The sequence below is a fragment of the Musa acuminata genome, unplaced genomic scaffold (genome assembly GCF_036884655.1).
Source record: "Musa acuminata AAA Group cultivar baxijiao unplaced genomic scaffold, Cavendish_Baxijiao_AAA HiC_scaffold_1137, whole genome shotgun sequence".
NCBI classification, from domain to species: domain Eukaryota; kingdom Viridiplantae; phylum Streptophyta; class Magnoliopsida; order Zingiberales; family Musaceae; genus Musa; species Musa acuminata.
The window spans coordinates 2912074-2938112 of NW_027021349.1; the positions used below are offsets into that span (position 1 = coordinate 2912074).

At 35.3% G+C, this 26039-nt stretch overlaps 3 protein-coding genes across 5 annotated transcripts; 1 reads left to right on the forward strand and 2 right to left on the reverse strand.

Moving 5' to 3' along the window:
• Window positions 1-3890: 3890 nt before the first annotated feature.
• On the reverse strand, window positions 3891-8468 carry LOC135584992 (geranylgeranyl transferase type-1 subunit beta-like). 2 transcript variants are annotated; one of them, XM_065178844.1, is made up of 11 exons: window positions 8200-8468; window positions 6624-6699; window positions 6476-6534; window positions 6226-6365; window positions 5519-5574; window positions 5354-5430; window positions 5228-5273; window positions 4910-5034; window positions 4506-4573; window positions 4334-4421; window positions 3891-4256 (listed from the first exon to the last, which is right to left on the reverse strand). In XM_065178844.1, exons 1-11 carry the CDS (start codon window positions 8362-8364, stop codon window positions 4101-4103), a joined length of 1056 nt encoding a protein of 351 aa, XP_065034916.1. In that variant the 5' UTR covers window positions 8365-8468; the 3' UTR covers window positions 3891-4100. The 2 variants fall into 2 exon arrangements, with proteins under 2 accessions (XP_065034916.1, XP_065034917.1); XM_065178845.1 differs by having other exon boundaries at window positions 3891-4194; window positions 4301-4421; window positions 8200-8445.
• A 1321-nt stretch (window positions 8469-9789) lies between these two features.
• Window positions 9790-11455, forward strand: LOC135670929 (dof zinc finger protein DOF5.1-like). Its single transcript, XM_065178699.1, has 2 exons — window positions 9790-10094; window positions 10206-11455. Exons 1-2 carry the CDS (start codon window positions 10044-10046, stop codon window positions 11181-11183), a joined length of 1029 nt encoding a protein of 342 aa, XP_065034771.1. The 5' UTR covers window positions 9790-10043; the 3' UTR covers window positions 11184-11455.
• Window positions 11456-20079: 8624 nt separating this feature from the next.
• Window positions 20080-25577, reverse strand: LOC103999802 (uncharacterized). 2 transcript variants are annotated; one of them, XM_009421664.3, is made up of 12 exons: window positions 25386-25577; window positions 24885-25279; window positions 24668-24802; window positions 24516-24582; window positions 23755-23848; window positions 23274-23373; window positions 23107-23190; window positions 22355-22389; window positions 21709-21774; window positions 20786-20845; window positions 20649-20700; window positions 20080-20559 (listed from the first exon to the last, which is right to left on the reverse strand). In XM_009421664.3, exons 2-12 carry the CDS (start codon window positions 25042-25044, stop codon window positions 20471-20473), a joined length of 942 nt encoding a protein of 313 aa, XP_009419939.2. In that variant the 5' UTR covers window positions 25045-25279; window positions 25386-25577; the 3' UTR covers window positions 20080-20470. The 2 variants fall into 2 exon arrangements, with proteins under 2 accessions (XP_009419939.2, XP_065034827.1); XM_065178755.1 differs by lacking the exon at window positions 25386-25577 and having other exon boundaries at window positions 20328-20559; window positions 23274-23370; window positions 24885-25182.
• Window positions 25578-26039: the final 462 nt, after the last annotated feature.

Sequence of the window (26039 nt, forward strand, 5' to 3'; positions counted from 1 at the left end):
TTACTTAGCTACACTCTGCATTGTTCATTTACTTCAAGTCGATATCTTCTCGATATGATTTTTTCATTACATTTTTATCAACTTAGAAAGATTTGGAATCGCAATCATAATTTTTATCATTGCACTAACTCACGCCCCACACCCCCCCCCCCCCCCCCTCTCTCTCTTTGTGTTATATTGATCCTAACAACTACCGCCAACATCGGGTAGTACTACTATCATAATAGCGCCACAAATTAAGGCTCTAGCAGTACTATCATTGGCCTGAGCGGTACTACCGTTGAAACCATTGAAAAAGCATAAATAGTTCTTTTCAACTAACTAAGGTGGTACTATTGCTTGGCCCAAGCAATGGTCGAAAAAGCATAAATAGTACTTTTCAACTAACTCAGGTGGTACTATTGCTTGGGCCTGACGGTACCACCGTCTAGGCCTACTTTAGGTCACCGATTTAGCCTTCTGATGGACCCAATTCAGCCCTAGTTCAAGCCCAATGGGTTCCTTAATAAGTTGGCATAGTTTTGACTCAATACCAACTGAATTTGACCCAAAAAAGACTTTGATCAGGACTTTAATAATCCAACCATATATCCAACACAATTATGAAGCTTTTAGCATGTTGTACACCATTCTAGCATGTTGTCTAATCTTTCGGCACTTCGTTCAAACCTTTGGAACATCATCCTTTCCTTTGGCATATCGCTCGATCTATTAGCATATCGACTTTCCAACGGCATCCGATCTTTTGGCGTAATACCTGATCCTTCCGGTACGATGCCTGAACTTATAACACGAAGTCCAATCTTCGACACGTCGACCAATCCTCCAACTCGATGTCCAATTTTCGACATGATACTTTTCCCGGCATAATGTCTAATTCTCCTACTTCGACAATTTATCTTTTGATGGTTCGAGTCCGTGATCGAAGTATTTCCTACGTCACTTATCTCAAAAGTATACTAGTCCATAAACTCATCAATTGATTTCATCATCAAAATTTGATATTCAATAGGATAACATTTTGAACTCTCAAAGAAAGGCAAGTGCAAACAATTCGGTCATCAACAAGAAAGAACTCATAATAATCAAGTTGTCATAAGATGTTATTTATGTGAGAAGACTGATCATGTTTTTACCTCATGCCCCATGAGATAACATGTATATTTTTTTTATCAACAATCGGGGCACATGTCGACTAATTGCATACGAAAGCAACATCAACGCCGAGCTCCACACTAGTAATTAGAGAGAGAGGTCAAGTAAGGGTCTATATACTCACCAATCAAGATGTTGAAGCCTTGGGATCTATCATTTAAGGTATAATCACACTTTGTGGTATGCTTGCTTCTATGCTTATAGATTTTGGTTCTATGTATTCTTTTATATCACCTTATTTTGTTATGAGATTGCATAAGAATCCTGCGACAATCAGTAATACGTTAATGATAGCAACACCAGTTGGAAACTCTCTGATAGCTGATTGGATAGGATAAAGCCTCTCAATCCATTGTTAGGAGAGTACTTCGTTAGGTATTTGATATATGCTACTGATATGATTGACTTATGATCATGAATTCATTTTTCAATTGACGTATATATGTTCCTTCTCAGTGTTGCTAAAATTTTTTGTTTTTGATTTTCTAACCTCTCACTAGCACTAGACCATATTCTAATGGAGAGCATACCTTCTTCAACCATTAGGTAGAGCCACTTGGATGTTTCTTCGAGTTAATATCACTATATTCTTCAATAAAACCTACGGCTAATTTTGACTTATGATTTGATGAATAAATAAATTATAATAAATATTTATAAGTTATTCATAAAATGATGTTTATTTATTTGACTCTGAATGTACTTGTGGAAAGATGTTGTGATCTTGTGAAAAAAAAAATTCAGGATATGACACTATTAGCATCGTAGTCAATGTACTTAAAAAATTTATATTAAAATCTCTATAGTTTTGAAAATAAAATAAATAATCTCATTTGTCCTAATGTCATTAGCTGCATTGACGAAAAACATAACACATGACACCACATACTGGATCGACATGAAAGTGATAAGCAAAATGATAATTTTAATATTTATTTTGTTTCCAACGATTTAATGACAAAAAATAATTTCAATAACCCAAATGCTAGAAAATGGAAGGGATGTTGAAATTACCTTTTTTACGCATGATTTTTGTATTGATCCAACACGTGATATCATGTGTTGTGTTTTTCGTCGATACAAATAGGATTCTTTGTTTTACTTTTAGAATTATAGAAAAATTTTTAAGTACGGAGACCACAATACTAATAGGGCTAAATCTACATGGTAATATGTAATGAGCCCTTTAAACTTTTAAATCCTAAGAATTATGCTAACACTTCATGCAGTATCTTAAGCTAACTGCTACTCAAACTCTATATCCTTTTCTTGTCAAATTAGTTTTTCTTGAATTAACTAAATAGTGCTACTTAAAGGAATTCATCTTTGATAAGATTTTTCCTTCACTACCAAAGAGAAGATATTGCTAAATTTGTAGCATTTATATAAACCTAAAAAATAGGCTAATTACATATTATCTCATATAGTTAGTATCTTTAGTATTTTGATCCCTAGATTTAAAAAAGTTACATTGACATCCATATAGTTATAAAAGTGAAATATTTGACCTTATTTCTCCTCACGTTATCAACTTTACCATCGAAAGATACGACACTTCTTGTCACATACACGAATGACACAAAAAAGAGAGATAAAAGAATAATTTCACCAATTAAAAGGCCAAAATCAATAGATGCTTTAATAAAGGGCCGAAGAGTAAGGTCTTCGCTTCGTCTCCACCATTGTTACCCCTATCTTCCGCGACCATCCATACTCCCTCCACCTCAAGGAGGAGGACATTGATGTGGAGGACGATTGGTTTAGCGATGACTATGATGACCTCACTGAAGTTGTCACTAATGGTGAAGCTTCAATCCTCGATCTCACTCCTCTTTACCATGCCCACTACTTCCACACAACCCTCAACCTCGAGGAGTGCTTCCGATGGTACTACTTTGAGTACCGCAAACTACAACTCACCTTTGACTTCCAAATCTCCTCTTTAACTCCCTTCCGCGAGTCACACTAGATCTTCTTCGCACAAATCGTCGACTTCTTCATCGTCAAGAAGTACCTCGAGAGACTTTTAGGTGGACCACCGGCTACTTCATCGTTGATTACTATAGAATCCAAAGCAATAGCTAAAATTTACTTTTTATCTCTTTTCCACGTAATTACTACACATGATAGCACGTGTTGCATCTTCCGTCGATAAAATCAACGACATGAAGAGAAATGAGATTAAATGTTTTACTTTCATAATTATATGGATGTCAATATAATTTTTTTAAGTCTATGGATCGGGATGTTAAAGATGACAAACTATATGAGATAATATATAATTAACCTCTAAAATTACTCGACAACCCAATCTAATTTTAATAAAGACCAATCAATGGTTTTATAACACTCAGATTAATCTCACGTTGAGAATGAAAAAGATTAGATTAAGATTAATTTATAAAGATCTAATGAGTATGCTATCATTAGTTAAACTCTTGTTTGAAGCAGCATTTTTAGCCTTGCAGAATATAAATTACTCAATAATTTTGTTACGTTCATCGAAATTTATCTAATTTTTCATGTATATAACTGTTAAAAAATCTAGTAATTCTATCTAAATTACCCCATAGTTCTGTTTGAAAAAAATAAATTTATGAGCAATAAGCTCACATGTATATTTATTACAAAATGATAAGAAAAGTTTTAGAAAACCGATTATAAGACAATTATATATAGAGAGTTAGAACTATGGATTATTAAATCATTTGAACCTCTACGATGTACAAATCCGACATCCAAAATTGATAACCTTGATTAAAACAAAACATAAACTTAAAAGTTTACCACTCAGGCAAATGGGATGAAAGTGTTGAAGGAGTCTTTCTCCATCCTAAATACTGGAACATGATCCAATTCTAACGACAGGTGACGCATGTAGCCTTTGCCATCTCCAACTGAAAGATCACCTTCAACAACTAAAGAACAGCTTCAGGAGAAGACCCTCATTTCCCATGCCCATCATCCGAAGCAGTGATTCCCAGTTCAACACAAAGTGGTCGAAGTCCTGGTTCCCCCAACAAGCTCAATGCAGCAAAACTATAGTATGAATGATACAGGTCAGGCAGCATGTTCTCTGGGAACTTTGTGAAGCCACCGTACTGCTCAGAGTCAAAGAAAGAATCAACAGCAGCAGCAAAATTACCTTAGAATAACATCAGGAGAGTAGCATCATCACCTTGGACTGGCAAGAAAGTATGAAGTCATGCAGCGCATCCTTATCGATGAACTCGTAAACACCTAGCATCTTCAGTACCCCGCCAACCCTGATTTGGACGAACACAAACTGTAGGTAAACATACTACAGTAGTTGATGTGCTCGCTTACAATTCGACATTTCTTGTTCTTACCAAAAGGCATAACATGTGTCACTGGGCTTGTTACATCTACCTTGAATGCCCCCATCAAATGATTGCCTCTGAAATGAATAAAAGATCTCCGAGTGTCAATATTTTTGTAGTTGCTATGATCAAAATCAAAACAGCAAAGTGAACAAATACAATTCATTGGGTAGTAGATCAACAGTCTTTCTCAATTTCTGATGCCAACCACAAGTATATGAAAAGCTAAATTTATCATTAGTCTTACAAGCTATTCAGCTTGAAGAACCAAAATTTGTGATATACATCCTTAAAAAAATGTAAAATTTAGTCATCAATGCAATGCTTTTGTACTCTTAATATGAATAAAAGGATTAGTAACCTACAGTACCAAACCTTTCATTGGATCCCATAATATTAACATTGCAACATACCTTTAAGCTCCACTCTACCAGCAATGGCACATCAATTACTGCAGACTGTGCTTGTTTAGAACAGATATCTGCTCCAATAAAACCCATTAGCTGGAGAGCTGCAACTCCGCAATAAGTTGCACCACCTGTGTCACTAAAAGAATAACGGGTAATCGGGCTTCCAAAACAGTAAACATCATTAACTGGCACACCCTAAATATAAGAATATAAAACCTAGCCATCCGCTCTAATGAATTGAAGCATCCATCAAGTAAATTTATAGGAATATAAAATCAAGATGGTTTATATAGAACATGCAATGCCAATGGATATACTTACCATGAGACTCTGAACCTGGTACTAAACCAAAGCCACCATCATATGACTGCCAGAAATAGCTTAAAGATTAGGAAACTTATGATGTGAACCCTAGGTTAAGAATTTAGGTTCCTTCCCATTACATACCTGACACTTTACTATATAATCCTTAGCCTTTTCTTTGTCCATTCCAGTCCAATTATTAAGCATAGAACAGATGGCAGCTGAAAAAAATAAACCCAATTCCAAATTACATTAGCAGTCAATGGTAAAAAGAGTGAATGTATAAAGATGCAAAACAAAATTGCTCACCAGCACAGTACACAAAGCGGAGATCCGTTTCTGCCCCAAAATGAATTGGCATAAAGCTGTCAAAGAATGGATAAATTCTTAAAATCTTCTCTGTGGGAAGGTTGGGAAAAGTTGTTGATATTAATTGCTTAGTTTGAGTATCAATTTGAACACTAGCTCACCATGAACATCAGATGAAAGGAATGCTGTCCTTAGACTGCAACACAGAATCCAATACTAAACCAAAATGTACTTCCTTTGCCTATTCCCTATTTGACAAATCACTATGCCCTCCAGAAAATCAAAATTCCTCCTAGTTGTGAAGGACTACTGAAAGTACTAGGCTTATTCCAATATGATGAGAAAATTCTCCATATAACATGCATATCAAACAGGAATACCCATAATCGATGACAATCGTAATTACATAATCACTATTAATCACTAGTAATTACATAATCACTAAGCGTCTAATTGTATACCAAGAAAATTTTGCCTCAAAATGAAATTTCCTTAAATTCATAATCATACATGTTTATATGATTGTGCCCGCAAAAACAAACATTATACATCTAATCATGCAAATGTAATCTCAAAACTGATCTTCCTGGTTCTTCCGCGTGGCAAAGATAAGGCCACAAAAGGTCTTCTGAACATCTAACCATACTTATATTTAGTTAAATGACCTAATTCAGTTATAATCTAGAAAGGATGAACTGTAAATATACCTTCCATCAGGTTGTTGAAGGTTTCTCATTGAAATCAAAATTGATTCAGCACTAATATTTGACAAATTGTAGCCGATCATCTTCAATATGGCTAGAGCACAGTAAGTACTTGCTAAGTGACTACAATTCTGTCTAGAAACCTGTTCAAACATAAAGAAAAACTAAATAACCATATCTGGGGATAGAAAAATTAAATAGGGACATGTTTACCAGCATAAGTTAAATAGAAGCTTATTTGTTGGGCTCATACCTCACAAATACTGGTGGAGAACTGTGAAGTTCTAGATCCACAAAAACCGTAAAATTCTCCTGAGTTGGTAATTGCTCGAGTTAAGGTGCATACACTATAAATAAGAAACAAAGATATCCATATAGCAAGCCACCTTTAAGAAAATTACCACTATCCAAGTCAGCCACCATTCTTGGATGTGCTTGGAAGGACAGAACCCAATTGGCTACTTGATCCTTGTCAACCTAAATCGTAGTTTCTTATTTGAATAAGCAAACATTGAAAAAGATAGAATCAAGAATGCTATAAAATTAAAGTTTCAAAAAGGCCCATGCATAGTTGCCATAATCACAATGCAAAAACTCGAGATTCCTTGGTATGAGCTTAACACTATATGATAATCTAATTTTTTTTCCAACACTATGTCAGGTAAAACATTTCTTAAATTTGTTATAGCACTGAATGTCAAATGTGGGAGCCACTTCAGAATGATCAACCTACATCAGAAGAATCTAAGCTCAAAAACTGAATGTCTGATACCCAATTATTTGAAAAGCCTCATTTACATCCCACTCGTTTACAGCATTCTCCTCGGGACTGGATTTACAGCCTATATGCAGTGGTGTACACATACCTCATTTCGATAGCTCAGATGATGATGTTAATAATAAGATCACAAATGACAGTTGATGCCTTGTTCATAAGTCAGTTATGCATATAACTAGGAAGAAGGAAATGTCACTACAAGAGGTATGTGACTAGAGAGTTGAGCTAGACCAATGCATTGAAGCTTTAATCCTATCACTTGAAAAATTGACCACAGAGGCTTCAAGGATCAGCTTATATGATCTATAATGTATGATAAACCCAGAAACAAAAGCTCATTTTTTCAGTGTAGTATATGCATCAAGTTGACTGAAATATAAGAGATTTTCATAGTATAAAATTTATTTTAATTGAGATAGTGTAGATCTTACTTTCGTACATACATACATACATATATATATATATATATATACATATATATATACATATATATACATATATATATACATATATATATATATACATATAGAGAGAGAGAGAGAGAGAGAGAGAGAGAGAGAGAGAGAGAGATACCTATCGAAATTGCTGTATTAGGCTGGAAATGTATAAATAAAGAGCCTTTTTGATAACATATCAAAGACTCATGCTGTGTCGATTGAAATTGCATAGACCTGTCAGAGTGACCATTCCGCAACAAAAAGCTACTTGTTTAATTTGTGCGGCCGAGCTCAGATATCATCAAAACACGATTCTCCTATTCCACTATCAAGTATATAGTTTCAAATATAGTTCGACCTAAATCTCACCTATCAAAAATAGTAACTATCTATCATCTCAAGCCACAACCAATCCTAGGAAACAAGTACCAATGTTTTTACTCTGACATTACTGGCTTCAGTAATCCCAAGTCGCACTGACGTATAGATCAAAGCTTCATAATTTCGTTCTAATTCAAGTCAAATCAACAAATAACAACTACGCGAAAAGAAAACTCATTGGAAATGTTGGAAATTTCCATCCGACAATTGCGCGCAAACTAAATTATAACTGATGTGAGATATGCTCCGATTTCATAGCCAAAATTCTTCTTCTAGTGAAATGCTAAGATCTCAGAACGGTATCCAATGAAAGAAGAAGGCCAAGAGGTCGACAATACCCAGATCTCTGAAAAATGAGCGGGGATGTAGGTTAGTACCCACCCGATCGAGGGAATCGAGGATGCTGAGGCCGGAGATTGCGAAGTAGGCGAGGGTGAGGCGGTTGACCTCCTGCGACTCGTACTCCTTCGGCAGCCCCAACGCCATCATCTCTAGAAAGAGCAGGTGCCGCTCCCGCTCCAGCCTCAGGCTCGCCGACGCATCCATCGCGGCGACGAATCTCCCCGACCGCAGTGAAGTCGACCGAGACCGTTCGCCTTCCGTCCCTCGGCCCGACCGTTCTTTAAACCCAGCCCCGGTGCGGCGGTGGTCATGCCCCAAGCTTGGCGCGGGACCCACTACAAAGGCCTACGGAATGGGCCTTGATGAGCCACTCCGTCATATGGCCCGTTTAATCTTTTGCCAAATGAGTGTATAATTACGAAAAGACCTGCTTGTGGGCCTTGCCCAACTGTTACAATGGCGTAAAGGGCTAATATTTGGGCCTTATATGGGCCAGCTTAAGTGGCCTGCTAATGTCACGACAAATGCTTCAATTGTGAGCTTTTTTATGGGCCAACTTTAGGTTATTAACTTAATGATATGTATATATATATATATAATAGTTTTACATGACACAGAGCCTCAGAAATGCATGGTACACACGTTGAACAAGGTCAAGATCAAGAATAATTCCATTGGATAAACAACATGATCTCCACCACGTCTCATGCAGGTCTCCATCGAGGAACTCAAGTTCCCATTTGCTTCTCTTCGGGACGTGCCCTCGAACAGTATCATCTTATTATTGTATGGTTTTACTTGAGTATTTTTAGCTTCGGTCATCCGAAGCTTTTTCGTTTTCTATGAAATTTAGAATGACTTCAACACTTAGACCTACAATTCTAAGCACTCGGAGATTTAACTAAAGGCATGTGTGCCTTTTGTGACATGTTTGATGGATAGATTCATTGCATATATGTTTGTCTCGAGCTGCCGGTCATAATACAAAGTAGTTTGGTTCAACAAAGCAGTAGCTATTTAGACTGAGTGGTGAGGAACACTACAGCAAACTGAACATTCATTCTTCCTAAGAATTCCATTCGAAAGTCCAAAGCGATCAGTGTTTTGTACTGAATTCATCTGAACCAAATGTATAATATACAAACTCACTTCTTTCTCATGTGAATTATATATATATATATATATATATATATATATATATATATATATATATATATATATATATATATATGTATGTATGTGTGTATGTATGTATGTATGTATATATATACTTTTATATAGGAATGATATAATGTCCATCTAGCCTTTAGTTTTGACATTATTTTTCCTCTGAAATTAGAGATGATTTAAAAATATTATTTTTCTAAAAGTATTCTTTAATTGTAGACAACAATTTATTTTATTATCTAAAATAAGTTTAGATGTTAGGGTTTCCATGGGCCTTCATGGAGCCCTCATATTGCATTCTGGCGCACCTTTCCCATGCAGGAGCAGCCACTAAAGCTCCCCACAGCTCCACACAACTAATCTTTGGCCAAGAAGCTTAAAGGCGAAGTCTCTCTCTCTCTCTCTCTCTCTCTCTCTCTCTCTTTCTCTCTCTCTCTTCCCACCCCCCCCCCTCCCCCCCCCTTCTTCGCTTCCCTTCCCATCCCGTCGCATCCCATCCCATATACCATCCCCAATCAACCAATTCAAGGAAATCGAGACACGAAAGCCACAACAAGAGAGAAATGTGTGGCTCCTTCCTTTCTTCTTGTACTTCAATCTCGCTGCTCTCTTCTCTCTGCAAACCCTAGTGGATGTGATTATCCACCACCTCTCAACCCCATCAACCTTTTGCGGAAAGAGAAGCAAACTCCAAAAGGAGCTCAAAGCAGCCGACCATGGTTCTTCCTTCTGTTCCTGTTTATGTAGATCCACCTAACTGGAACCAGGTGAGCCCTTATCCTCTCTTTACATCCCCAAAGCATAATACGAGGGAGAGTAATATTCTCAGCCTTTTCCATATGTCCTCCTGGATATACTAGTAACGCTTGTGTCTTTAGCTACATGCTCCTCAGCTGGGCAGCAGCACCGGTGGTGGCAGAAATGAGGCTCCGCAGCTCCCACCACCACCGCCACATGGCCTGGTGGGAGCACCACGCGGTGAAGGCGGAATGGTTGGTTCGATCAGGCCAGGGTCGATGGCGGAACGCGCTCGGCTCGCAAAGATCGGCCAGCCGGAGCAAGCGCTCAGGTGCCCTCGGTGCGACTCCAGTAACACCAAGTTCTGCTACTTCAACAACTACTCCCTATCGCAGCCCCGCCATTTCTGCAAGGCGTGTCGACGTTACTGGACGCGTGGCGGGGCCCTCCGTAACGTTCCCGTCGGCGGTGGCTGCCGGAGGAACAAGAGGACCAAGTCCGGTAGCAGCAGCTCCGCGAAGAACGCAGTCACGGCCGCCTATCGCCAGAGTCGTTCACCCTCGTCGACCATAGCAGCAGGTGCAACGACATCCGGCATCACCCTGCAGCAGCAACAGCAGTCGCCGCTTATGTCCTCGTTCTACCCACCGCCGGACTGCAGAACACGGAACCTAGGGTTCGGATTCGACGGGATCCAATCCTTTGATGCAGTAGAGTATCAGGTGCCCGGCAGCCACAGTGTTGGACTGGAGAACTTGAGGCTTCATCAGCACATCCGGCAATTCCCTTCGATCATGGGTGGGTTGGAGCCTCCACCGCCACCGCCACCACGAACGCCATCACTGACGCCATTTCAAAGCTTATATCCGTCGTTTATTGGAGAAGGTAGTGGCAGTGACGGGCGATCATTAGCGGCGCTAGTTCCAACCAGAGTGCCCAGCTCGGGGTTCCTCATGCAATTGGCTTCGACTAAGATGGACGACAACGCACAAGAGCTTGGCCTTCCAAGGCACGATCTCATATGGGGTGGCAGTGCAGGAGGCAGTGGTAATGGTGGATGGGCAACAGCAACGGGCTTCTCTAGCTTCAGCTCCTCGTTGACAGACAAGTTCCTATAATTCGATCCATGGCTTCTTCTGTTAGGCTCATTCCTTGGAAGACTTGAAAGAATGACCTTCATCAATTGGAGAAGAATTAAAGATGGAATGAATCAGTAACATAAATTGGTCACTGGCAAGACTTTCCTAATGCATGGTGGACGTGTTCGACATGCTGATCAAGATCATTAGAAAATGGTAGGTAGATTTCTCCTATTCGTTTTACATTTTAGATGTAGCTTTTTCATATTCCCTTCTCATTGTATCCCACCGTAATATATATATATGTGTAGAGAGAGAGAGAGAGAGAGAGAGAGAGAGAGAGAGAGAGAGAGAGAGAGAACTTGGTGTTTGAGTTCATGCATGTATGTGTATATCTGACATGCAGACCATAATTAATTTCACTTCAGTTGTGTTGGACTAGCTATAATCTTCCTGCCAATTCTAGCTATGGTAGATGTGTTTGTCATCTAACAATCCTGACACAGAACAACAATCTAATTCATTTACAATTCGAGTGATGTGAACAGATGAAAGAGAAGGGTGTGACTCAGGTGATATAATGAACTTAAGTCTGCTTCATCAGTTCTTCACCTGCACTGCTGATTCTTCCATGAGATTGATAGTAAAAGAAGCTCATGAACATTAAGCATTCAGAACATTAAGAATTCTGAATTCTCATCTGAATACATTTTTGGCCCAACTTTTACATTGCTTGCCAGACCTAGTGTTTTCTGCAATTTTAGCTATGATCTCTTGCAGATTAAAGCCATCATCATGCATGGATATCTTCTCATATATTGGTAGGTGTTTGATATACAGTATGACACCAACAGTTGATGCATGTAGCTCTTCAAATGCACTATATATATTGTATGTAATGTGTTCTTAAAAGGAAGTAAAATTTCTATTATTATCTGACCTAATCATACAGTGAAAGTAATCAAAAGCATAAAGTAGTTTCAAGTTCATGATGACACGGTATATATATATATATATATATATCCTCTTTGATCCAACATATAGTACTGGTCCTCTTTCTGCTAGGTAGCTACAGAATCTGTCCATGTGCACTCATGATCGAACACATGAACAGCCACAGTCATCAACAGCAGACAGAGAAGCAGCCGACCACTTTACTTTGCACAGCTTGTTGTTGGATCTCATCAACAGCTGAATTATCCTCTCTTCATCTTCTCCATAATATGTACATCCGATCCGAGCCCTCACTCGGACATATATCTACGCATGAAGGAAATGAAGAAGATAAAAGCAAAAGAGGGCTATACCTCACTCTCCGAGATCCATACAAGAAACCGAAGACCGAGGCCAGTCGTTGAAGCAGACACAGAAACATATAAGCACTGAAACTGACAAGGAAAAAAGAAAAAGGAAAACATCTGTAAACAGTCAAAATTGAGTCAAAAAGACCAAGACGAACTCTTTCGTCTTCCGGGCTAGTCCTTAGAACAATGGTAGGTTGATGCCAAGTGGAAGAAAGGAGCGGGAAGCACAGCAGAGATGGAAGAGGAATCGGAATAGAGGATGCGTACGTGATCCTTTGTTCAGATATATGGCTGCACATGGAAGAGGTGATGGCCACGTTGGAGACCTGGTGATATCATTCACAGAGAGAGAGAGAGAGAGAGAGAGAGAGAGAGAGAGAGGAGGGGGGGCTGTTGCTTTGTCAGAGGAACAGAGGAGGAGGCAGCTTTAGCTTTATGAGTTGGACGTCGACCCCGCCACCCCCACCCTTAACGCTGAAGCTTTAGCTTTATCATGTCGATGATTCTACGTGCTCTTTCTATCCATGCATGGTGGTGGGACCGGGTGGTCCGGCTGGTGATGTCTTTGTGGGACCAGATGAGGGGAGAGGTTATGAGTAAACCGAAGAAACCCTAATGTCTACTGTTTGAAATCTAACTCTTTGGCCTCTTTCTTTTACTTGTGATTGAGCTCTACAAGTTAAGGTTGGGAAGTGTTCTCAATTCCTTAATATGATTCGAAGTTATAAAAATAACTCTTAAAGTCAAGGTTTATTGTACTATACATATTCTAAGCATCCTAAGATTATTTTTTCATAAGTGATAAGGGTGGAGCTGTGATAAATTATCAAGATTTTTATGAGTTAAATTATGTGACACTTTCATAGTTTTGAGTGAAACTCTAAAGTTTTTCTTCTATAGAAACTCATGAGAAAAATAAAATGTTCTCTTCAAAATTTATCATCTCAAAGTTTTAATACAAGGAGGAACGAAAGAAACACATTTTGCCTATCATTGAAGTTTTTATTCTAGAAAAATCGAGAAGAAAAAAAATTATTTAAGATTTATACGAGAGAAAATTGAAGAAGAAAATATTTAAGTACGATCACTTTCTACTTGAGATGCATTAAACTCCCAACTCAAGTGGGAGCTTTTATTCTCTATGTTTATTGATAGGTAAAAGTATTCATTATTTTGATTTATACTTTATTATTAATTCTTTAGGTTGTCATTTTGCTAATAGTTTATTCTCCTCTACTTATTTAAATCAAAGAGTATATATAACTTAATTTTCAACATTGCTATATCCGATTTGGATGAAAAAATTGGAGGGTTACATTAGGTCACTGATATTTTATATTAGATATCCTAACAACAAGTATAAAAATATATTAGATCTCATTCATATGGATCTTAATTGATTTTATTATAAGACTAGATCATCACCTAAATGTAACACAAAGGCACCTTCACCATCTAAGTGTCTTGAATTGTAAAATATTGTCCAAAAGTAGTCCATCACATCAATGCTGGGATGTAGGATCAAGTAGATAAGAGTTCTCTCATTGTTTTGGACTAATGAGAGTAAAGAAGCTAATCCAAGAATATATGACTAGGTTATAACAACTTCAAATATATGAATATTGTTTAGAGAAGGGATTCAAATTGATGGATACTGTAATAAGAAGAAGAATAAATATTATTCACTTACAAGAGATGGGTTGAGAAAAAATCTTAAAAGATTGATAGTATTTGATTTAAAATTTGGTATATTAGAAAAGTTAAACAAAGAAATAATATAGTGATTGTTTATGAGAAAGTGTTGTAGATATAAAAAAATTTGAAGATAAAATTATAAATTTTTTGTGAAAGGATAAGATGTTTTGAATGTCATTAGCACATGCCCCTCAAATTAGATTTGATGATCAAACCAAAAGATAATCTTGAAAAAGCTTAGATGATATTATTCAATGAATGGTTATAACAAAAAAAAACTTATAATTGAAGGAAATTTAAGTGGTGGAAAAACATACAGTAAATATAAAGGGTTACTTAGGGTTTTGATTGTAGGGAGAGAAATAAAGATGATAGTATGATTTTAGATTTTATAACTTCATATGATCTTATAATTATAAATACTAAAAAATACATGAATATTTAATTATTTATAGGAGTGATCATAAATATAGCCAAAGAATTTTTTTTCTTAATAAAATAATAGATAAAGTTATTTGTAAGAATTATAAAGTTATACCTAGAGAAATAAAAATAATAATAAAAAAATATTAGATTTAGATGGTAATATTTTAATAATAATAATGTAAATAATTTTAAGATGGAAAGGCTGGTGATTTAGAACTTAGATAAAATTAATATTAATATTATTTGAACCATAATAGTTAATAACACTACGAGCTTAACAATTAAGGTAAATGTATAACCTTAAGATGGTGGTAGTGCAAGAAAGTTGAGAAAATAATTTTTATTAAGATATAATGATTTAAATATTAGTAAAATTATAAAAATAATAAAAAATAAAATATATAAAGTATCTAAAAAGGAGGCTTAAAAAATGGTTAATATGATAAGATATAAAGCTTATGATAATTTTTATAATAAATTAGTTACTAAAGATGATGAAAATTATATATATCAAATTGTTAAAGCTAGAAAAAGAAAGTATATGAATTTAGGTAATATTAGATGCATTAATGATGAAGATCAAAGAATACTTATTAATGACAACGATATTAAGAAAAGATGAAAATTTTTTTATAAATTATTTAATGAATATCACATATAGGATCTAGATTTAATGATAAATAATAGTAGTAGATTTAATAATTATATATTTATTCATAAAATTAGAGCTAATAAATAAATAATATATTAAAGAAGATTAAAATAGTTAAGAGTGTTAAGATTGATAGTATCCTTAGTGAGGTTTGAAAAAGTGTAAAAGATAAGAGAATAGCTTGATTAACTAGTTTATTTAATAAGATCATGAGATTGGGAAGGATGCTTATTAAATAAAGAAAGAGTTTTTTAATACTAATTTATAAAAATAAAAGTGACATACAAAATTGTTTAAGTTATAGATGAACTAAACTTATGAGCTATACTATGAAATTTTGAGAAAGAGTCATCGAAAGTAGGATAAGGCATAAAATAAATATTTTAAAAAATAATTTTGGTCTATATTTGGAAGATCAACCATAGAAGCTATTTATAATTTTAAAAATAATAAAAAATATAGGGAGAAAAAGAAAGATTTTCATATGGTATTTATTAGCTTAGTGAAAGCGGTTCCTAGATATTTACTATGATTAGTTTTAGAAAAAAAAAGAGTTATCCATTAATTATACTAATGTTATTAAATAAGGAGCATACAGTGAGTTTCTTATTAAGTCCTTATTTTTTTACATTGATAATTGATGAATTTACTAGTCATTTACATGATAGACCCCCTAGTGTATATTATTTGTTGATGACATTATCTTAGCTAATAATAGCCTAAATAAAATTAATTATAAACTTAAGTCATTGATACAAGTCTTACAAACTAAAGATTTTATATTAAAGAGAACTAAAACTAAATACATAAAATATAATTTAGTAAATCTAGATAAGAGAATATAGTCAATTTGGATAGACAAGAAGTTTATTTAAAGAAAAAATTTATGTATCTTGAATCAATTATTTAACAAGATAAAAAGATCGATAAAAATATTATTCATAGAGTAAAATCAAGATGGTTAAAATGATAAGGGGCATTAAGAGTCTTGTATAATCATCGAATACTTTTGAGATTAAAAGAAAAATTAGAAGATAGTTGTGAAACCAATAATATTTTATAGATCTAAGTATTAGACGGTTAATAAAAAAAAATATAAAAAGTTTATATTGCTGAGATGAGAATATTGAGATGAATGTGTGAAGTTATTAGGAAAAAAAAATACTTTTATTTGTTATTACTAACTATCACTTTAAAAGAGGATAATATGAGAAAAAATTATTTAAGATAATATTGAGCTTCGGATAGATATTCAAAAGATGTGAAATAATTAATATTAGTGGTGAAGAAGAGGTAGAGAAAATTTTAAAAGGATCTTTATAGAAACTATAAATAAAGATTTAAGTAATGTTAGTAGTATAAGAAGATGCGAAGGAAGACATAAAAAGATTTTAATAGAAAATTATAAATAAAGATTTGAATATTCTGAACTTAATTAAACATATGACTTTTTATAAATCTGATAAAAAATTTTATGTAATCGATTTAGTTTTGGACTTACAGTTTATTATTATGCTCTTTCTAAAGTCTAACTATCCTTCTTACATTGATAACATTATATATGATCAAAATAATATCTAATTATTCATAAATAAAAATATTAATTTTATATATTTTCAGATTGCTCAACACCTACTTTATTGTCGGGCATTCCTCTATTACATGAACTAGTTTATCGTGACAAGTATCTCATGCATGATTCTCTTTGCCCTTCTCGTTAAGATCACAACTACTATATGTAATGATCAGAAGTAATGAATGCAGCTATTTCATTTAGCCTGAGGTCATTGTCGGACCAATGTGATTGCCTACCAGATTAGAGATAAGCTATCACGTTCGCAACTAAGATGGGTCATCAAACATGGCCAAGTGCGTTGACTGCTTCCAATGGCTACAATCTTCTACCAAAGTGTTGGAATAATCTCGATGTTTCAAGACAACTTCTCTTTGGGTCTTTGCAAGGGAAAATTATTGTCAAATGCAAATGTTAATGCTCAAATATTGCGTGAGAAATGAGAAATTTATATCATGAATTCCAATTTTCTTGTATTAGTGGTAGACATGAAAGACCCGTTGACAAGGAAAACTTGGATGTGGCAATTGATAACTAACAATATGTCTTACCTAACAATATAAGATAATGAGTATAGAAAAGAAGTTGAGAATAGAACAATTACTGAAGAAACTTTATTGAAGAAGTGAATAAGCTTGATTTTCCCTTTTCCCTCAACAGAATAGAGAGATTTCCTTATATAGTTAAGGAAATCTTATCTTCTATAAGATTTACAAATCTTGGATCTTGGATAAGGATACCAATCTTGGATCGATGCAAAGAATGGTTTACAAACGAAAGACTTCATAAGTAGGGCAAGAGCAAACGAAAGACTTCATAAGTAGGGCAAGAGCGTATCTCTGTGCTGTTGTGATTGTTGTTGCTATAAGGGCACAGGCGTTCCCTTTATTCTCCTCTTTAAGTCCGCCCTTCGTTCTCCTTAAGTCCACCGACTGTTGGCAGATCAGCGAAGACAGCAAAGGCCTGGCCAAAGGCAAGAGCGAAGAATAGAAGATAAGAACAATTACTGAAGAAACTTTATTGAAGAAGTGAAGAAGCTTTATTGAAGAAATGAAAAATGCTTCAATACATTAACATATTCCCTCTCGATTAGGAGAAAGGATTTCCCTCAACAGAATAGAGGATTTCCTCAATAGAATAGAGAGATTTCTTAAAAAAATCTTATCTTCTATCAGAGATTGCATAAGCATGAAAGATTAAAAAAGAATAATTTATTAACAACATATAAAATTAATATTTTTATTGTGTCATAATTATGAAGTACACATCTAAGACGGCAATAACAAACAATTCGTGGAAACCGACTCCAAAATTAACGAATTAATCTTAATGTGAAAAGGGTTAGCATGAGATAAAAACATTTTGGTGATAGTCCCAAAATTTGTCTACTTTGATTTAGAATGAACACTTTTTTTTTTTTTTAACGTACTCTTTGGTTAGTCAGATGATTATATAGAAGATTTGTAACAATCGATTCAATATAGGATTAAGTTTTAGACTCACATTTAAATGGAATCTTAGAAAGTAAGCGATGCTTGGAATGAGTGAGTCTTCACACCGATATGGACGTTGATAGGACTTTGGGGTTTGATAAGATGTCTGCATGTGCCCTTTTCTTTATAGGTCAATTATTTGATTCGGCCTCTCTATAGAGGTTCATATCTATGTTCTATCTAGTTTGGTGTCTCTTGACCGGACATTTAAAAAACAAATAATATAATATATTTATTTTTTCTACATGTGGAATCTTTTGATCCAGAAAATTTTTTTAGCTCACTTAGAAATGCCACCAATGCTTATGGGCAAAGAATTTTAAGTCAGTAATAATTTTTTATATTTAAGTCAAAAACAAAGAGAGCATAATTATTTTTAATATCTTAATCTTTATATTTTAAAAAAATATATTAAGATTTTTATACTTATGAAAGTGAAACATTTAACGTCATTAACTTAAGATTTACTATTGAGCAACTCTACTTTATTTCGATTTATCACTGAGCACGTACAGTATTTTCACTAGCAGAATCGATGATGATACAAGGAGAAACGAGATTAAATATTTTACTTTCATAGAGATAAAAATCCAACTTTATACGAGTGCACCCGCTTCCTTTGGGGAGATAAAATTCACATGAACATGCAATGGGCTGCGATTGAGAAATGGAGCACAATTTGGTCTGATACATATTATATCCAACTCATTCCAAGTATCTTCGATCAAGTTATTATTAATTTTGTATTATATAGGAGTCAAAGACTAGGCAGATTTTCCATGGCAATAATTTCCCGAAAGGACAAGACTTTTGGGTCAAAAAGGCCAAAGCTGATAAAGAGAATTGCAACTCGTACTAGACTTGCATATCCCAAAAGCCTTGTCCACCCATGCTTACAACTAAATTGTCTGCAACTTTGGCTAGTTGCTTCTTCCTCCTAATCATTAACCCCCAGATCCACTTTTTCCTATATTTAATTGACATGGACCTGCCAGTTTTAATATACTTACAATGCATATATCCTCTATCAGTTGGAAATCCTACATTGGTCAAAGGCCTAATTTAATCTTTCTAGGAACTGATCATGGGGTTGGTGATCCTAAATATAACTTATATTTTGTAGTTAACATAAGCAAATAATAATAATAATAACAATCTTTCCTAAGAAGAGTCAAATGCAACATAAAAGTGAAACAACTACCAGCCAGGATATGTCAATTAATTCTATATTCTCTTCTGATGTCATAATGTGAGACATAAAACATGTAGTCAGTTCTATTTTAATTCCTAAAAACCTGAAAAATATATATATATATCAGTCATGGGATTTGTTTTGTGGGAATTATCTAACAATGCAGAAGTTGTCAAGCTTGACACTACTAAATTAGATAGAAGAAATACTATGGAAAATTAGATAAACTATGAAATAGCAGTGATAATCAGGCCCTAAATTGAGAAATTTAGACGCTAAAATCTCTAAATTTTTAAATCAAATATATAGATCTAACAATTTTGTTTTAGTTACTGATTCTTAGACTCAATGAACCATTTCTCTCTACATCTACCCGAAACAAATGATTGCATATGGGTGATGTAGCCGTCAACTTTTGACATTTCTATGTGATAGAAATGTCAGCAATCAAAATCCACATCCATTTCTAGACTCCATTGCATGTTTATCTTGTCAAAACAATTTATGAGAATAGAGCTAACACAAATCATAGAGAATCTAATGAAAAAACCAATGCAAGTATTTCTAGATGTAAAACACACATGGCTGAAAGCAGAATGATATCGCAAAAAATACCGAGCAGAAAGCTGAATACTCAAATGATGAATGTGTAATAATCTTTACATCTAGATCAATACTCCATACCAATTTGTACTCTAGAGATTCAGCTGCCAATCAAACTTTGGTAATCTTCTTTACTTCACTCTGCTGCTCAACAGAAACAAAATCTTTTCCACTATTACACCTAATGCCTGATTCTCCTCTCTGCAGGAAGACTATTTGATGCTAGGAGATCCACAAGCATACGCTCAGTGAAATGAAACTCACTGATATTTCAAACTTAAGATATCGGTGATATGGTCAGCAACATCGTGGGCATAGAAATAAGATGCAGCACCTTCCGACACAGGATAGTCATGTAGTATGTAGCTTCAAGAGAGGTAATGGATTTTTAATCCTTTGATTTTATAAAGTCTAGGATGTTACCAAGAAGACCTTTATCATACGGATTGGTGAACCTGGTTTGTACAATAGGGCTCCCTAATAAATGAAACAAGAGAACTTGGTCATCAGCCAAAAAAAAGGTAATTAGTACACGAAATGAAAATTAAGCTTAAATGGGAAATGACCTGGTTGAGGTTCCATGACAAGTTGAAATTCAGGATACCTCTTCCAGTTGATCTGCATTTGATTTTCCCCAGTTAAGCATGGAATAAAAATGTAATTTTTGAAGCAAGGCACTATGAAACAGGACTTTCAGGATTACCCATTCCTCTGTTTTAATGTTGAAGCAGATGCAGTAAATATGCCATATCAAGAATACCACCTAGTAAACGAGAATAAAATCTGTTAGGTAACAGAAATTCAATAAATAGCAGATAAATAAAACGGATAAGAATGTATAAAAGACTAGCAGACAATCAGCATTTGTATTTTGTAAGGCACAACCATCATGCAGGAAGCTTTACCTTTTCCCTAAACATATTGAATTTTCTTATGTAACTAATGTGTGCTCTGGCAATTGATTTAGGAACCTTAGATGTAGGAAAAGATAACTAGAATATCAAGGGGCTATAGTTTCTAAGATAACATAAGCCCATATTGGATTGCTGCTAAAACAACAGGTACAGTTATCTGAGGCAAGATCACAGGTCTGGGGCATTCTGGTAATTAGGTACATGCCCATATATTTTTGCTTGGTTTTGCCACTAAACCTGAAACCAGAAATCTGTAATCAATAGTGTTTGATGGAAGGGCAGAAAGAATATCAAATATTATAATGAAGGACAGCTTCAAAGGAAGAGCTAACCAAACCAACTTGACTGTTGCATTGTCATTGGTCCTTATCACTTGAGGGACACTATTTCTCGGAAAAGAGAAAAGGTTAAACATGCACTTTGAAACAAAGAGTTAGGAAGGACCCTGGAAGGGAATAGAGTGAAATTCAGGCGATGAAAGGAGGTACAAAAATGATTGACAACATAACCATACAACAAACTGATGGTTCCAACTTATGGTACCAGTTGGATGTATAAATATTGCATTTACCAAATTATGCACATTCATCATTCAGCAATTACAGTATCAAGATAAGTTCACCATGAATAGAATGGATTTGATGTCCACATGATCTTATTATAGAAGAAAATAAGTATTTTTCTGCAAGAAGTCAGGGATACAGCAGCAGACCTGCCATAGCACTTGGAGGATGCAGAAAAGCGTCGTACTGATGACCAAGCTGCTAGCATGAATGCTCTGTGGAGAGATATAAGTTAATCAATTCGTACGTTATACTCATCTCTAGTTGTTTATATCTCGATAACCAAATCCAAAAATTAACTATACAATTGTCTATAAGGATTGCCAAGAGGCACTGGACTCTTTGAATGTATTGTTTAGAAGCATTTCCAATACAGACATCAGAACAATAACTTGGACAAAAACTGTTTTTTACCGAAGTTATCTGGAAGGATCTTGCACAGGGAAACGTCGGTCTGATGAGTTTTTGGAATCAACATTTACTTTCCCTCAAAAAGACAGCAATTAAAGATATCCATTCAAGAACAGATATGAATACTTTCCCTTATTGCTTGTAACCATGACGAAGAACCAATTGAGGGTTAACTATAAGGGAACTCCTACAAGACATTCAAGTTTTCCTGATTCTAGCATTTGGAAAAAGAATCATCATGGTTACTCAACTCACAAAATTCATGGAACAAACTGCAAATGCATATAATGGACTTACTAAGATCAGCGTCATCACATAAGTTAATCAGTTATTAATATGATTTTATATGAACGATAGAAAGAAAATACTGTGATGCAAGGATACCTCCATCCTCTGTGAATCAGCAGACTTTGTAAGAACTGTAAATTGGAAAAGAAAGAAAGAGTCAATGATACTAAAATTCAAGTACCTATATAATTAACAATATCCATGGGAGACAGATCATAATATGATAAATCTAGCCAAACCAAGATTAGATATATTGTTATGAGCAAGATCCTACCGATATAAATTGTAAGATCTAATTTCATCTCGCTAAAGTTACCAATTAAAATCCAGTAATAGAAAAGCAAAAGATAAACAGGAATCAAAATCTACTATTAGTCATAATTCCCTATTTCAATAACTTCTCCGTATATATAAATTAATATTATAAATTTAAAGAAACAATTATATCGATAGATTAGAGATTTCTAACAATCACCTACTATTTTTAACTGTAAATGCTTGACAACATATAATTTCTCAATCTTAGAACCATTTGTTGAATATGCATGTGACCACACCCATAATAAAAACAGCAAGAAAATATAATAGAAGATAAAAGAAAAGTGTGTTTTATCTTTTTCATTTAAAGTATTCTGAGATTTGCACAAAAAGAGATATGAGGTTTCTCTTTTAAATAAATCATGTAAAGATGTAACAATTAACGTTGCCATGACATTTTTTGTCAAACTCAACAGAATTCAGCAGAATTAATGACTGCACATGCCTATATATGAAATAAGTTATCCTTAACAATCATAATTTCTAAGATAGAAAGTTTAACCAAGTGACTTGTGCATGTGAGTACATACACTTAGTTGAACACATTGTGTAGGAGGATTCAGCAATAAGAAATCCAGCTAAAAGAATAATAAACAGACGATGGTTCTTCCGACCTGCAAAAAAGAGAAACACATTACATTTAACAAGCCACTACCCACAAATTACAGCATGAATGACCAATTAAAATGTTTAGTACCTATGCAATTCCCAAAAGCAGGACAATGGTGGTCAAATCCCTTAATACTTGATTTACAACTTTTGCAATATCTAACTCTGGAAAATGATGGAGAGTTCTGCTAAAAGAAGTTCAAAAAATGAAACCAAATCAGTTAAAATAAATAAGCCACGCCAAGCTTTTGCCTAAGTATTTAGAATCATCATCTCCCAACTTCTAAACTACGACAAGATTCCTTAAAAATGAGCATCAAAGGCCAAGCAAGTAAGGGCATAATATAAGCAAGTATTGCAAAAGCAGTAGCACAGATAACAAATAATGCAAGTATTGGTTAGGTAAACAGTATAGTATTTTAGCAAATAGAACATGCCAGGGAACAAGAATTGGAAGTTTCCTTCAGAACTTATACAAGTACTTTTATCATATGGTTCTATCTAGTTGTAATGATTAAAATGGCACGTCTAAGTAAATATGAAAGGATGATATAGAATTTATTATAAACCTCATATAGAACATTTAGAGCAGCAAAGTCATTCTGGCCAGACTCCACAGGAGAAGAGTTATAAGAAACCATTCCAGGATCACCAGAAAGTATTCTGAAAAAAAAAAAAAGATACATAAGTCAATAAGTACTACATGTAATTGCTGCATATTGAAGTCACCATAGTGTAAAACGATCACTACGCCTGCCTTATAATGCAGCTCAAAAACTTAAAGATTCACTACATTGTTGAGTTAGTTGCTGTATGCAGTTAAAATTAGTGGGTATTAGACACATTGTCATGTTCCCAAATTTTTGTCATACAGAATAAATCAGGCATATCATATCACGGATTCTATCTTCAGTGCATCAGCACCAATAAAGAAATGAATGACCAACAACATGACCGTGGTGCCACAATAAAAAAGAGGGAATTGTTGTCATACGAACTAACCGAAACTCACATATTAATATAATGTATTCTTGTAAATTTAGTTAAAGATGAATTTTGTTTCACTCTAAAAAATGAAGCAATACATAAATTGGAAATAATTCGAGATTATTCACTCGAAGCTAAGGTTGATCTTTCCCTCCAATCAAACTTAAATATTTCAGATGTAAATATTTTAAAATTCAGCCCACAAGAAAATAAAATAAAAGAGACAATGAATTTCCAATTCATCCCACTGGAAACTGACCCACCGCACCATAATTAGGCATCCAAAGTAGATAGTTAAAAGGTAAGCTAAAAATAAAGGAAAGCATATGGAAACGACGCTCACCTATAAAGACCATACAGAAGTAAAGCACACTCAGCATTGAGAATGGCATCCAATAACGAAGGGATGGCTGCGAGAGAAGATAAGTCACAATTATGCAACACACACACACACACACATAACACCTGGAAGCGGATCTACTAAATTTAAACTACCTTGCCGAATCGTGCTGACATAAACTCCCCACAGGAATAGTATATTGAAGAGGACGAAAGCTGGAGCTGATGCAGAAATACCAAGAAAACGCCTCCAGCATCTGCCCAAGAGAATCGTCGCCACCATAACCATAGCTGCAACAGGATCGGGTCAGTTATGAAGAGAAGTTCTTCTTTTGGTCAACACCTCGAATCGGACGGAGAGATGGAGACAGACCTGCGATCGGGAGCATGGCGAGGAGCGAGAGGAAAGGAAAGAGCCGGGGAACCATGGCTAGGGCGAACTGAGAGAGGAGGACGAGGGAGCAAGAGACGAGAGCAGATCGCTGGAGCTCCCATGACGATCTCCGCCGCCCCGGGAACCTCAGGCCCAACATTACTATTCCCGTACGGATCCGAGAAGCAAAAGAGCAGCCCTCGTTTCTTACAATATAAAAGAGTACGCTACAGCTATGCGCAAGTCTTAAAACGAAAGGACTAATTTGTTGGCTTAAATCGAAACAAGCAAAACGATTCACTACGAAGATCTAATCCACTGATCGATCCAGCTCGCTACTTGGGGTCGTCTCGCTTATTCTCGCCGGCTGCGGGAGGATCCACCGGCGGCAAAGTCTGCAAAAGCGAACGGGCTTCTCATCGACATATCGTCGAGCAGAAGGCGGGCGAAAGAATCGACGTGCTATTTCTAGCAAGAGAAGATGAGAGGAGGGAGACTGACGAGGTCGGGCTTGTAGATGTTGTGGACGAGAGAGGCACCGGCGAGGAGGGAGGCGACGACGACGACGCAGGACCAGGCGAGGGACGGCGTGCCCGTCGGTGGCCTGCCTCCCCCGAACTTTTTGCTACTGCCGCTGCTGCTGCTCATTATTATTATTGCTGCCCGAGCGGACCTGTCTCATGCACGCGATGTGACAGTAAATGTGAGGCGAGAATGTGTTATTTATGTGTTTGTTGGCCGTCGAAGTGGACCAAAACGTGGGGTTTTTTTATGACCTTAATGTAAACTGCTTCCTAAACTCTTAGGCTTTGAAATATTCTTTTTCATCAATTTAATAAAAAAAATCTCAAGATAAAAAACTAATTAGTGGGATGTCATTTGATAAAAGCTCAATAATAATTTTTTTTCTTGGTAAAATGTGTCATATTCTTTTTGAATTTGATAGAATAGATTAAAAAAATTATAATAATTTTCATCTAAATAATTGACGTCAAATTATTTTTATTCTAATTATCCTATTATTATTTCACTCAAATTAAGAATAAATCTCTCTAAATATTGATATAAAGCGACCAATTTTGATTTTGATTTTTTACTGAAGAATCAATCCGCATCTGTTTATACTTTACTCAAACTGTTATTGTCTCATCAATA